At 43.7% G+C, this 12,942-nt stretch overlaps 5 protein-coding genes and 1 long non-coding RNA gene across 9 annotated transcripts in view; 1 reads left to right on the top strand and 5 right to left on the bottom strand.

Moving 5' to 3' along the window:
* Positions 1 to 95: 95 nt before the first annotated feature.
* Positions 96 to 2,211, top strand: LOC6582819 (deoxynucleoside triphosphate triphosphohydrolase SAMHD1 homolog). Of its 2 annotated transcripts, none has more exons than XM_002008473.4 (5): positions 96 to 233; positions 768 to 934; positions 996 to 1,170; positions 1,247 to 1,947; positions 2,010 to 2,211. In XM_002008473.4, exons 1-5 carry the CDS (start codon positions 96 to 98, stop codon positions 2,074 to 2,076), a joined length of 1,248 nt encoding a protein of 415 aa, XP_002008509.1. In that variant the 3' UTR covers positions 2,077 to 2,211. The 2 variants fall into 2 exon arrangements, with proteins under 2 accessions (XP_002008509.1, XP_015018091.1); XM_015162605.3 differs by lacking the exon at positions 96 to 233 and adding an exon at positions 626 to 698.
* On the bottom strand, positions 447 to 1,102 carry LOC122757481. The gene is made up of 3 exons (XR_006357527.1): positions 1,013 to 1,102; positions 749 to 951; positions 447 to 685 (listed from the first exon to the last, which is right to left on the bottom strand). It is a non-coding gene; the product is annotated as an uncharacterized LOC122757481 (long non-coding RNA).
* The window catches only part of LOC6582815 (heparan sulfate 2-O-sulfotransferase pipe), a 51,137-nt gene continuing 40,384 nt past the window's right edge, over positions 2,190 to 12,942 (bottom strand). Inside the window, exons 4-6 of one of the 3 annotated variants that reach the window (XM_015162602.3) lie at positions 3,332 to 3,891; positions 3,113 to 3,267; positions 2,190 to 2,983 (exon numbers count right to left, since the gene is read on the bottom strand). In XM_015162602.3, the coding sequence (XP_015018088.1) occupies positions 2,778 to 2,983; positions 3,113 to 3,267; positions 3,332 to 3,891 (921 nt within the window). In that variant the 3' untranslated portion in view covers positions 2,190 to 2,777. Of the gene's footprint in view, positions 2,984 to 3,112; positions 3,268 to 3,331; positions 3,892 to 4,493; positions 4,725 to 4,811; positions 4,967 to 5,020; positions 5,581 to 11,062; positions 11,553 to 11,628; positions 11,784 to 11,840; positions 12,398 to 12,942 lie in introns of those variants that run through there. The other 2 variants (XM_044009641.1, XM_044009640.1) reach the window with 2 other exon arrangements.
* Positions 5,590 to 7,119, bottom strand: LOC6582816 (heparan sulfate 2-O-sulfotransferase pipe). The gene is made up of 2 exons (XM_032731099.2): positions 6,343 to 7,119; positions 5,590 to 6,281 (listed from the first exon to the last, which is right to left on the bottom strand). Exons 1-2 carry the CDS (start codon positions 6,563 to 6,565, stop codon positions 6,094 to 6,096), a joined length of 411 nt encoding a protein of 136 aa, XP_032586990.1. The 5' UTR covers positions 6,566 to 7,119; the 3' UTR covers positions 5,590 to 6,093.
* LOC116804325 (heparan sulfate 2-O-sulfotransferase pipe-like) lies at positions 7,698 to 8,400 on the bottom strand. The gene is made up of 2 exons (XM_032731101.2): positions 8,189 to 8,400; positions 7,698 to 8,088 (listed from the first exon to the last, which is right to left on the bottom strand). Exons 1-2 carry the CDS (start codon positions 8,313 to 8,315, stop codon positions 7,898 to 7,900), a joined length of 318 nt encoding a protein of 105 aa, XP_032586992.1. The 5' UTR covers positions 8,316 to 8,400; the 3' UTR covers positions 7,698 to 7,897.
* On the bottom strand, positions 9,890 to 11,066 carry LOC6582814 (heparan sulfate 2-O-sulfotransferase pipe; the record flags this gene model as incomplete). Its single annotated transcript, XM_002008468.4, has 3 exons — positions 9,890 to 10,192; positions 10,254 to 10,408; positions 10,477 to 11,066. Coding segments are annotated over 3 exons (972 nt in total), but the record flags the coding sequence as incomplete, so codon positions are not given.

Raw genomic sequence — 12,942 nt, 5'->3', positions numbered from 1 at the left:
CGATTTCTCCGCGTTTCGTGTGGCGTTATCGCCCACCTCTTCTACTGCTCCACCTAAAAAGTCAGCAGAAGCGAAAGCTACAGCACATATACCAAATGTCAGCCAGTTTGCTCTGTGCCAGCAGTACCCAAAATTCGCAACCTACGCAGGTGCCCGCGCTACCAATTCAACAGCAGCAACTGCTACTGCGACAACAGTTGCTCAGCTGCGATGGGAAAGCAGCAGCCCCTCATGTAAGTGAATTTTCATCTTTTTAGTTGACGAAGGTCAGTCAAATCAGTAGTGCATCAGCCCAGTTTCTGGTCGTCATGGCAACCGTAAACAGTTGTCTTCTATTTATGCGCTCAGCTGATTATACCCTACAAATGCATTCCACTGAATTGGAGCATATTGGAGCCTTCGTGAAGTATGTAACAGAACAAGCTGACATATGCGGAAGGAGTATGGAATGTGTGGAAATATTTTTTTCTATTGCTCGCCTCGGCATAATTTTGAGTTCAACTCAAATATAAATAAAAAATTTCATATGAACAAAAGTCCGCCCTTCATCGCATTCCATTTCATGCCTTCGCAGACCACTTGAGCCTCTGTGCCAGAACTTGCCTAACCAGTGTTTCGTTTCTAGCATTCAGATTTGTCAGTTCTCATTTGATTGCCGAGGCGACACATACAGAGAGTCCCCGGTCTAGAGAAGCAAAGTAAATTTCATTAATACCAACAAGATCGTTTTGGTATTTAGCTATATTACTTTTCCCTCCTCTCCCTAGATGCTCATTGAGGATGAAGTTCATGGAGTCATTGAGATCCCCAGTCACATTGAGGAGATCGTCAATCATCCAATATTCCAGCGACTCAAAAGAGTGAAGCAAACGGGCCTGCTCTCATTGGCCTTCAATCCGGCGTCGACGCAGACGCGTTACGAGCACTGCATTGGGTGAGCTAGCTGAGCTGCTGTAATGAGATGAGGAAATTAATTAACGTTTGCTCCATTACAGCACTTACAAAAGCGCACAGGATCTACTGGCGGCCCTCAAGCGCAATTCCAACTACGAGCGAGAGCTGCCCGAATGGTGCCGTCGATCGGTGGAGATTGCGGCGCTGCTGCACGATGTCGGACATGGTCCATTTTCGCATTACTGGGAACAAGTTTGTGGCGAAGGCCAGTTTGATGTGAGTAACGGTTCTTATAAGTAAAAAACTATATAAATATATATGTAAATACCTGTAATACTCACTCGCTACGTAGCACGAGCTCAACGGAGTGCTCTGCGTGGATAGAATATTTGCTGATATGAAATGCGAACTATTGCGATCTCTTCGCGACGACAATAACGGGCGCGGTGTGCAGCTGATAAAGGCCTTGATTTTGGATCAAAGTGAGATGCTCACCTATCCAATGCTGGGACTCGGCTACCTCTTCGACATTATCCACAATAGTCGCAGCGGCCTCGATGTGGACAAATGGGATTATCTGCGGCGCGACAACAAGCGCCTGAAGCTGCTGAGCGACGAGGATATGCAGTTCGATGATGTTTTCCTCAAGGCGCGCATTGCGCCCGATGGCCAACGCATTGAGCATCGCTACGAGGACTTCCATCTTATATATAAGCTCTATATGGCACGCTGGCGTCTCCACATTGGCGCCTATCAGCAGCCCAAGGCGCTGGCCTTCGATTATCTGCTGGGCAAGATTGTGCGACGCTGCCAGCCACATCTGATTGATGTGCGAGCCGATTCCAAGGAGTGGCTAGATTTATATGACGATCGTGTAATGCAGCTAATAGAGAGCGATCCGCTGACCGTTTACCTGCACTCACCTGAACGTTGGATCGAGTCGGCTCCCTGTGACGGCAATAATGAGGAATGTGTATGCGTGAGACGTAAGAAGACGGCGCCTGGCGTTGACATGCAACCCGATGAGTGCTATCCGCTGTATGGCGATCCCAGGTAGGTCTCTTTTTATTGTATTAAAATATATATTTATTACATTTCATTACATTTTACTACAGCAAGAAGCGCAGCTTTGAGCGTCTAACTGCTCCAACCATAATCAGCGCTTGCTATACCCTGCAATAGCCAAAGCTGCTTCGCTGGGATAGTAAACTGCGCAGCCGAATTAATTAAACCCACAGTTGATTCCTTTTTATGTTTTCTCAATATGTTTTTATGTTTGCCATATATTTTGTATATTAATAAATTTAATGTGTTCAATGCTCAGGAGTTTGATTTGTTTCATTTATCTCTGGCGTATTTTACGGCGGGTATATAGTTTTCTCAATTTCATTTCCTCCCATTCATTTCTGCTCTTTATTTCAGAATATATATTCCATAATCAACTTTGATAACTGTGACATTTCCTAATTGTCTTAGACATTTCGACAAAAAACAACACATTTATTTATATAATCTTTATATAATCTTATTATAATCTTTATTATTTTTACAGTTTGTGAGCTTAAAGTTCTTAATTCTATTTAAGATTAGGCGTTTATAAACAACAAATTTCAACAGTTCACTTGAAGACATCACAATTCGAATGCAGTTTCTCATAATCACTAACTAAACAATATAAATAATTTTGTATTAAAGTAAATGATTAACGCTTTTTCAAGACCAATTCGAAATATACAAAATGATAAACAATTCATGATTATTGGCTACAGCATGGATGGGCTTGTGTGGTAGGGGTAGCGCACTTGACTACAGGATCGAGTCTATATAATTTTTACAAATGTGTAGAGTGAGGGAACGAGAGTCCTGTCCAGACGAGGCCGGACTCAATTGCGCTCCAATGCGGCTGCATGGGCCGTTTCAAGCCGCTGGGGCAAATGGGCAGCCAGATATTGTTTGTGCAGTCGCTGGCGACAGAATTGATAGAATTCGATTTCATTGGTGAAATTCCGGCGCACAATATCCTTGACGTGCTCGCTCACGGGCGGCTTGAAGTTGTTCTTGTTGATCTTGGTCAGATACTCGGCGCTAGCTGAGAGTTGGAGAAGAGAATTATAGAAGAGTTATCAAATCAGAAAATGAAGCTGGCTGTGCTTGGGCTGTGAGTGAGTATGGTGCAGTCGGTCAGGCTCGATCTGTTCAGTTGATCTCTTTTACTTACTCGCATAGATATCCCGTACACCCTCAAAGAAGCGTGGCACGTATTTCTCCAGCACAGAGAGCGTTGTATTGAAGTCCTCCAGGACGCCAACCACGGCATATTGTTGCTCCACGGCGAACTTGGCGCGCTCCAAAGCGCCCACCGTATTGAAGGGACTGTGGAGGGAGGGGAATACTGGCTTAGATTATTTATTTATATTTATCGACTAGCTCTACTCACGTGCATTCGTAGTCGTGGCCACAGAAGAACAAGCTCTGGCGTCGATGATCGCCAATGCCCTCGACTGTCACGCCCTGGGTGTAGGTGCACTCCTGATCGCCGCTGAGCACGCAGGTCTCGAAGTCCTTCTTCAGCCAGGCTGGATGCGGCAGGGGCAGATCGGGGAAGGCGGCCTTGCGCTCCACGAAATACCATGGGGCACGCACATAGTAGAACCAGCTAATCACACGCTCCACCGGATCTCGCACCACATTCAGATAAATGGGCGTGGGCAGGTTGAACTTGGTGAAGTTGGTGAAGCACACGTGCTTGATGAAGACGGACGGCTCGGGCAGCTCGCTGATCACCTCGGCCATTTCCTGCTGCTGATCCTCAGCGAGGCGTATGGTCTCCACCTTCTGGACGGCATCGCGATGAAACTGAAAGTTGTTGCGCTCCGACAGTCGGCGCAGCAGCTCCATAAATGTCTGGCTGCCCACTTTGGGCACACGATTGAAGAAGACCAGCTCCATTTGAGCCTTGCGCGTGTTATTCAGATCGCGCACGTTCAGCGTGGCCATCTGATGTAAGAGAAATGGAGAGTGTTAGAACATGGACGAGATGAATGAGGAGGAGGAAAGAGATTTTTTTTTTTTTTAATTTTATTTTGCCATTTCTCATTAGCTTCAAACATAGTTACCTCATGTTCCTTGGCGTTTGATATTTAATTCGTACCTAAATAATTTCACAGACTGTATAAATCTTAACTTTATGCTGAAATGGGGTGGGGGAGCTTTTGCAATATAAAGCTGCAAAGCTAACAGTTGAGAGACAAGTCCGTTTAATATTCAAAGAAGCTTTAAAGTTGTAAGGTATAATATTATTATTAATATTCATTAATACTATTATTATTTTATTATTTATTTATTTTTTATTAATACTATTATTATTTTATTATTTATTTATTTTTTTAAGTATAAAAAATTGTACATATTAATAATTATTATATCATATATTTTTATAATTCATCTTTTATTTATTATATTATTTATTACTATGAGTTTTTATTTATTGAAAATAATAAAATGTAAAAAGTTTATTACTTTTACATATTTATTACTTCATATGGTATTAATATTAAAAGCTTCTAAAAAAAAAAAATAAAAATAAAATTCAATTTTTGTTACATATGTATTTGTTTTGACTTTTATTTTTGGTATACATAGAGAATTGTATTTGGTTATTCCCCTTCAATTCAAGCTCTTCTCCAGTTTCAGTGCCAAATACTGTTTATATAGACGCTGTTTGCAGAAGTTATAGAAATCATATTCCCGGCTAAAATTACGCCTTACCATGGCCCAAACATCGGCATCCACAGCGTAGCGACGGAAGGTGCTGTAGCTTTGCTTGTGCACTGCGAAAAGGGAGAGAGGGAGAGAGGGAGAGAAAGAGAGGATGGGAATGGGTATTGGGTATTGGATATGCTATAAGGGTAACCTACAGTTGAACAGCGTCAGCGCATGATTGAAATAACGTGGCACGTACTTCTCCAATACGGTGAGCGTAATGTTTGGCTGTTCCCATGTGCCCACCACGGAGTATTCCTTCTCCACATTCCGTTTGGCCTTTTGCACTCCGTAGCGTGTATTAAAGGGTCTGCAGTTGGGTAAGTTTTACTGGATTCTTAGTCCGATCTCAAGCTGTACTCACAAGCAATCGATGTCATTGCCGCAAAAGAACAGGGATTGCCTCTTGAAGTCCTCCACCTCATCCCTCATCGAATATTCGATGTATTGGCACTCAGGACTGGCACGACGCACGCACTCACTGAAGCTCTGCTTGTACCAGGCATCTGGGTGCTGCGGGTAGGCCGGATAGATGTTGCGGCTTATGATCTGCTTCTTCAGCGTGCGCTGCTGATAATAATTATCGAGCATGCGCTCCACTGGATCCCGCACTAGGGATATGTAAATGGGTTTGCGTCGATTATATTCCGCAAAGTCGATCCAATTCCCATGCGCCACATAGAGCGAACCATTCTCCAGTCGACTGACGAAACGCGTCTCAATCCTCTCCTGCTTGGCCGTGCGCATGAGACTCTTCTTTCGCACCGGTCCCTTGAGCACCAGATTCACATCGTTATGCTTGGAGAGCAGGCTCAGCAGCGGAAGCATTAGCTCTGTGCCCACCCGAGTCGGACGATTGAAGAAGACGACGCGACGTCGAGCACGTCGTGTATTGTTCTGCCGGAGCGTCGTAACATTGACTAGCTAAGAGAGCATTCGGTTGCTAGATATAGCTTTCGATAATTGTAGGCCCAACACAACACAGATAACTGCGATTAAGCATAGGGTGAGTCACAAATAAAATGTGCAATGAAACTAGACTCCAGGTGGGACTGTTCGACTAAGAGATAATCTGAACCTTGCGAAGAGCTGAAATTGCAAATATTTTCAGCTGCTATTCTGCATGTATAACAAAAAATACTTGCACACACACAAACACAGATAAGCATAGGCACGACTTCTGCTAACTGACACAGCGATAATACATATACATTTATATTTTTATCGAAATAATATATAAATATATTTAAGAAACAATTCACTGATTTTCCACATTCAATAGATGCAGGGTATAGAAAACTTATATAAAATATTTTGTGTTAACAATCAAAAGTCTTTTATTTGTAGGTCAAAATATGCATATGTTTTTATATATATAACTTTGGATTTCCTGAGATAAACGCTGTAATTGCTTGCTATAAGATTACTCCCTCGGATCTAATCAAAATTGAGTCGCTCCAGCTCAGCTCGCTTTAGAGCTATGTACTGCTTAAAGAGACGCTGCTTGCAGAAATAGTAGAAATCATATTCGTGGGTAAAATTACGCCTGACCATAGCCTTAACGTCTGCATCGACTTTCGGCTTTCGGTTGTTACGATTGCGATTCTGTAGCGATTTCTGATACACTGCAAAAAGTAAAATGTTGGACTTGAGCTCGTTCGGTTTTACTTGTGTGGAATCTCTTACATGGATATAGCTTTGTGGCACGCGCAAAGTATCGGGGTATATAGTGTTCCAGCACGGTTAGGGTTATGTTTGTCTCCTCCCAGGTGCCCACAACCGCATACTCCTCCTCAACCCTGCGTTTGGCTATTTGTATGGCCAGCGGCGAGTCGAAGGGTCTGCAAGCATTAGGCATGTGGCTTAGAGAAATGTTGTGATGGCTTAAACCATTAACAATTGGATTCATAAGTGAGATATATTTTGGGTTGAAGCACTCAGAGGGCTACCTTAGAGGGCTATCCCAGAGGGCTATCCCAGAGGGCTATCCCAGAGGGCTATCCCAGAGGGCTATCCCAGAGGGCTACCTCAGAGGGCTACCCCAGAGGGCTATCCCAGAGGGCTATCCCAGAGGGATATCCCAGAGGGCTATCTCAGAGGGCTATCCCAGAGGGCTACCTCAGAGGGCTATCCCAGAGGGCTATCCCAGAGGGCTATCCCAGAGGGATATCCCAGAGGGCTATCCCAGAGGGCTATCTCAGAGGGCTATCCCAGAGGGCTACCTCAGAGGGCTACCCCAGAGGGCTATCCCAGAGGGTTACCTTAGAGGGCTATCCCAGACTGCTTTCTCAGAGAGCTAACCCCTAAGGATTACCCCAAGGGATTACCCCAAGGGATTACCCGAAGGGATTACTCTGAAGGATTACCCCGATGGACTACCCTGTGGGATTACCATGAAAGGCTACCCCCGAAAGTTATGTCAGAGGACTACCTCTGAGAACTTCCCGAAGAGCTACCCCAGCAGACTACTCACAGACAGTCCCGATCATGACCGCAGAAGAACAGCGACTGTCGCTTATAGTTGCCCACATAGTCCTTCACCGTCTCCGGCACGTATTGGCATTCGGCGTCGCCATTGCGTACGCAGTCGTTGAAGCTCTTCTTGTACCAATCAACGGGTTTGATGGTGGCCGTCGGATGCTTGCGATAGAATATAGCATTGAGGTAGGAATTGCGCACATAGTAATACCAGCTGATCATGCGCTCTACTGGGTCACGCACTAGGTTTATAAAGATGGGCTTGGGCAGGTTGTAGTGATGGAAATCGATCCATGAGGTGTGCTCAATGTAAACGGTGCCTGGCGCTTGATTGAAAATGTGTCTAGCACGTTTAGATTGTTGCTTGGGCGTGAGAATACGGGGACCGCTTCTCTTCAGGCCCAAATAATCGACTTCAAAGTTATTGACGTCTTGTAGGTCCTCCATGAATTCCAGCAGCGATTCGCTGCCCACTTTGGCGCAGCGTGTGAAGAAAATGCGATCCATTTCGGCTTTGGGTGTGTTGTTAAGGTGTGACGGTGTCAGATCTTGCAGCTGGCAGGAGTGGGCAGTGGGGATAGAGGGATAAGGATTAGAGGAGGTGCAGCTGACACACACACACACACACACAGAAACATTTAGGATTAGACACAAGATGAGAATTCGGATATTTAGTTTGTTTTTGTTTTTATTCTACTAATAAATGTAATTATCTGGCTTTGATTTAATCATTCACTATACAGCTGCAGCCCGCTAGACCCAACTAATTCAACAGTCCATGCTTCTGCAACTCATGCAGATTGAGGGCCAAATATTGCTTGTACAAACGCTGCTTGCAGAAATGATAGAACTCGTATTCGTGTGTGAAATTACGTCTAATCATCTCCTTGACCTCGGGCTCAATGTAGGGCTTACGCTTGTTCTTATTCCGATTTGTGATCTTGTTAGTGTGCACTAATTGGTAGGGGGAAGGGGGAAGGGAAGGAATGAAGGAGGAGAAACCATTAGAGTCAGCATTTTTTTTTTTTTGGCTAGTGAAATGCCGTCAACCTACTTTCATACATCAGCTTCGCGCCGCGAAAGAATCGTGGTATATAGCGTTCCAAGACGGTCAGTGTGATGTTCGTATCCTCCCAGCTGCCCACCACGGCGTAATCGCGCTCCACATGCTCCTTGGCCATTTGCACGGCGGTGGGCGAGTTGAAGGGACTGCAAAGTGGACGGACGTTTGAAGGCGATTCGCTCAGAGTGGGGAAACCCTTCCGGCTACTTACAGACAATCGTCATGATGGCCGCAATAGAACAGGGATTGCCGCTTGAAGTTCGGTATGAAGTCCTTGACCGTATGCGGCACGTACTGGCACTCGGGATCGCCGCTGCGCACACATTCATTGAAGTTCTTCTTGTACCAGGACTCGGGCTTGATTTTCTTATTCGGCGACTTGCGATACTCGATGGCATTCTTGTACGAGCTGCGCGCATAGTAGAACCAGCTGATCACACGCTCCACCGGATCCCTCACCATGTTTATGTAGATCGGCAGGGGCAAATCGAACTCGCTAAAGTCCAGCCAATTGATGTGCCGTATGTAAAAGGTGCCCTCGTCCAGTCCAGCCACCAGCTCCGCTGCCTCGCGTTGCGCCCGTTTGGTCATTTGCCTCACGGTCGGCTCACGCAAGCCGCTGCGCTCCAGCTCCAGGTCATCGTTATAGTCCACCAATGCTATGAACAGCTCCAGCATTGCCTCGCTGCCCACCTTGGCGGCACGATTGAAGAACAACACCTCGACTTCAGCGTTTTTTGTATTGTTCAGGCGGTCGGCACTGAGACGTTGCAGCTGCGGATCGGTTTTATATTAACTTTCAACTCTGATAGTCCCGGAGTAAGAGCCAAGTTAATGGCAGAGGCAGAGCCCATAACACGTTCGAAGCAGTTCAGCGAGAGCAAATAAATTGACAGCATAGATTTTTTAGTTCATAAAATGAAGGGACTTTGAGACCAAGTCTTAAGCGAAATGTATTAAGAATTCCTAAATCAATATCTTTTCTAATAGCTTAGCAAATATTTAGCTCTGTTTCATAAATGGAAAGTTTGAGCAAAAGAATTAAAGTTATATTACCAATGGCAAATATTTTAAATAAAAAATTTAACTGTTTAATTTTTTATTTAAATACTTGCATAACTCTGAACAAATGAAGTAGACTGTTTCTGAGACCAGGAATTAAACTAAACTAAATATGTTAAAAATATATTTCCTTAATAAATTTCTTTTTAAAAATTTGAATGGCAAGACTTTAACCGTCAACAATAATAACGATAAAAAAAAAAAAAAAAAAAAAAAATAATAATAATAATAATAATAATAATAATAATAATAATAATAATAATAAAAAAAAAAAATAATTAAAATAAAAAAAATAAAATAAATCAAATAAATATAAATATATATAAAAATAATAAAAAAAAAAATAATAATAAAGTAATAAAAATAATTGTAAATGATTCTGTAAATAATGCTAATAAAATAATATAAAACATGAACTATAAAACCTAAAATTCTTTCAATTATTCGAATAGTTTGCAAAGATTTGATTCCATATATATGAAGTCGACTAAATTTGAGACCAGGACTTAAACGAGGGGTACTAAATGTTCCTAAATCGATTTCAACATTTTAATCCTCTCAGCTGTTGTGCTTTAAGAAATACTAAAGTTCAATGAGTAATCCTTTAAAAACAATTTTAATTATAAATTATCAGTTTCTTTTTCAATTTTTTATTAAAATAAATTGCGAAAATTTGATGCTACATCTAGACTAAGTGCTGCACTAGCTAATCCCTGATGGCCAGTTCGTTGCCCGCTTTCAGCTCCGCTAAACTATTATCCACACGCATCAAATCATTGAGTTTTAGCGCCAGATATTGTTTGTGCAGTCGCTGGCGACAGAATTGATAGAATTCGATTTCTCGCGTAAAATTGCGTCGCACCATATTCAAGATGTCCTCACTAATGTGAGGCTTCATCGGATTGTCATTCGCTTTGGTCGCGTGAAGACCCGCTGCAAATCAGGTAATCATTAGGCAGGCCATAATTTCGACCGCAATCATCTCTGGACTTACAGTAGTACATTTTGGAGGCGTCCGCAAAGTAGCGCGGTACATAGGCCTCCAGGACGGCCAGGGTTTCGTTGGTGTGCTCCCAGGTGCCCACGACCGCATACTCGCGTTCCACATTCTGCTTGGCCAGCTGCAGGGCCAGGCGCGAATTGAAGGGTCTGCAGTTAGGGGTACGGAACGTGGAAGTGGAAACTGAACGATAACTAAGACATTTCATCACACTCACGTGCACTTGAACTCATTGTGGCCGCAGAAGAAGAGGGTCTGCCGGCGATGGTCGCCCACACGCTCCAGCAGCGAGCCCTCAATGTATGTGCAGGCCTTCTCGCCGCTCAGCACGCACTGATCGAACTCGGTGTTCACCCACTGGGGATTGGGCATTTGGCGATTGTTGCGCCGCCGCCCGGGCACAAAGATCCACGGGGCGCGTATATAATAATACCAACTGATGACACGATCCACCGGATCGCGCACCATATTGATGTAAATGGGTCGCGGCTGTTCGTACTTGGTGAAATTCAGATAGTTAACGTGGCTGGCAAAGACGGTGCCATCCTCGAGATTCACGATATTATCTATCCAGTCAGCCTCCTCGGCGCTGTCGAGCAACGCTCGAATGCCGCCATTTTGTGGATCTTTCTCCACATCATAGTCGTGCACCTTGCCCAGCGCACGCATCAGCTCAATCAGCTGGATGCTGCCCGTTTTGGGCACACGATTATAGAAGAGCACATCGATCTCTGCGTTCTTGGTATTATTCAATTCATTGGCATTCAGCTGCAGGATCTGCAAGTACCGTTCGAGAGCCCTTAAATATGCATCGCATCACAGTGAGTGCAAGCAGCAAGCGACTAGCCGAAACCCAACTTCAGATTAGTAGCGGAAAAGGGAAAAGACTCGCTTGAAATTTTCTTCACATTTTTGTTTTATAATTATAATAATCATATTATAATACTAGATTTCGAAATTAAGATGAATCGATACTGAATTTTTGGAAATTAATAAAAATAAGAATAGTACTATATTTCTAGAATTTTTTTTTCATTGACTTTAAAGTTATCGATTTCATGAGTATAAATTCTAAATCGCTTGAGTATTACTTCTGTTTATTTTCAGCCGAGCTATGCTCCTGCCCTTGTTCTGCTTGCTTCCTGATGGCTATATACTGCTTATAGAGACGTTGCTTGCAAAAGTGATAGAGCTCAATTTCGTAGGCAAACTGTTGCTTCAGATAGGCCTCCACATCCTCATCTAGATGGCTGTCGTGCGGCGTGGAATTTATCATAAATTTCTCCTGATGCGCTGTACACACACACACACAAACAACATGGGAAAAAGGACATTAGGAAAAGTCAAAAGAGAGAGCGAATGGACCTACAATAATACTGATTTGTGGCATCGGCAAAGAAACGAGGTATATATGCCTCCAGCACGGCCAACGTGATATTCGTGTCCTCCCAGCTGCCCACCACGGCATATTCCTTTTCCACATGCAACTTGGCGATTTGGGTGGCCATCTCCGAGTTGAAGTGCCTAGAGAATGGCAGCAATTAAACCAATAGCCCGTCCACTAAGTGGCCAATTACCTACGTGCAAACATTCTGATTGCCACACAAATGCAGTGTGAATCGTCGCCAATCGCCGTTGTACGGCAAATGTGGATCGAACACACATTCTGGGGCAATGCGCTGTCGAACGCAATCGTTGAAGGACCGCTCGAAGAACTCCTTTTTCTCAGTGGGCTTATTTGGATTGCGCAACAGGCTATTGGCATAGATCATGGGATGGCGCTGATAGTAATACGCACTGATCACCTTCTGAATGGGATGCCTCACCAGATTGATGTAAATTGGTCTGGGCATATCGTGCTCCGTGAAATTGATCCAATTCGTATGCTCTACATAGGCCGATGGCTCCTCCAGCTCTAGCAGCTCCTCGGCAAAGGCCTTCTCTTCTTCGTAGTTGTACACAATCTTCTTGGCGGGCGGTATCTCGTTGCGATAGGTAACATAACCGTGTAATTCTCCCAAATGACCCAAGAGCTTTGTCATACTCTGACTGCCCACCTTCTCTAGGCGATTGAACAATATGAATTCGCGTTCAGCTTTCGGTGTATTGTTCAGTTGAGCCGCTGTCAGAGTACCCAGCTTGAACGGAAGACAAAAGAATTGCTAGTCATGCGAATTATGCGCGCTGCGGCAGGGGCCGGGCTAAGCGAAGCGAGTTAGTGGAAGAGTGGAAGAAGTTGTGATCCCAAGTGAAGTAATCTGGCAGGTATCAAAACTACTTTTGAAAGAGATCAGAGATGAGCATTCTACAATAAGAGCTTTGCAGTCGTATTAGATTAAAAGCAAATCTCAGATTTGCATTACAACAATTATACAATATATGTAATCAGAGATGAGATATTCGCTTTGAGTCTTTGAAACCTTTCTCAGATCTCCTATATAGAGGTTTCATATCAAATCAAAGATCATAGCTCTGATCTCACATACAATATTACTTCAAATCTGAGCTCCGCGCGATGGTCCCACATCTTATATAGGCATATTTTAGATATAATTTGATATCATAGCTATTAAAGCAGATATTTAATATCCTAATACTATTCCGCGTAGCTTACAATAGATTTTATTCGACAACTGAAGAGAAGCCAGAGTAACACAATAGATTTACTTTGACGCCCTATAGC

Source organism: Drosophila mojavensis, unplaced genomic scaffold (assembly GCF_018153725.1).
Source record: "Drosophila mojavensis isolate 15081-1352.22 unplaced genomic scaffold, ASM1815372v1 contig_74, whole genome shotgun sequence".
NCBI classification, from domain to species: domain Eukaryota; kingdom Metazoa; phylum Arthropoda; class Insecta; order Diptera; family Drosophilidae; genus Drosophila; species Drosophila mojavensis.
This window is presented reverse-complemented; position numbering and strand designations above follow the sequence as displayed.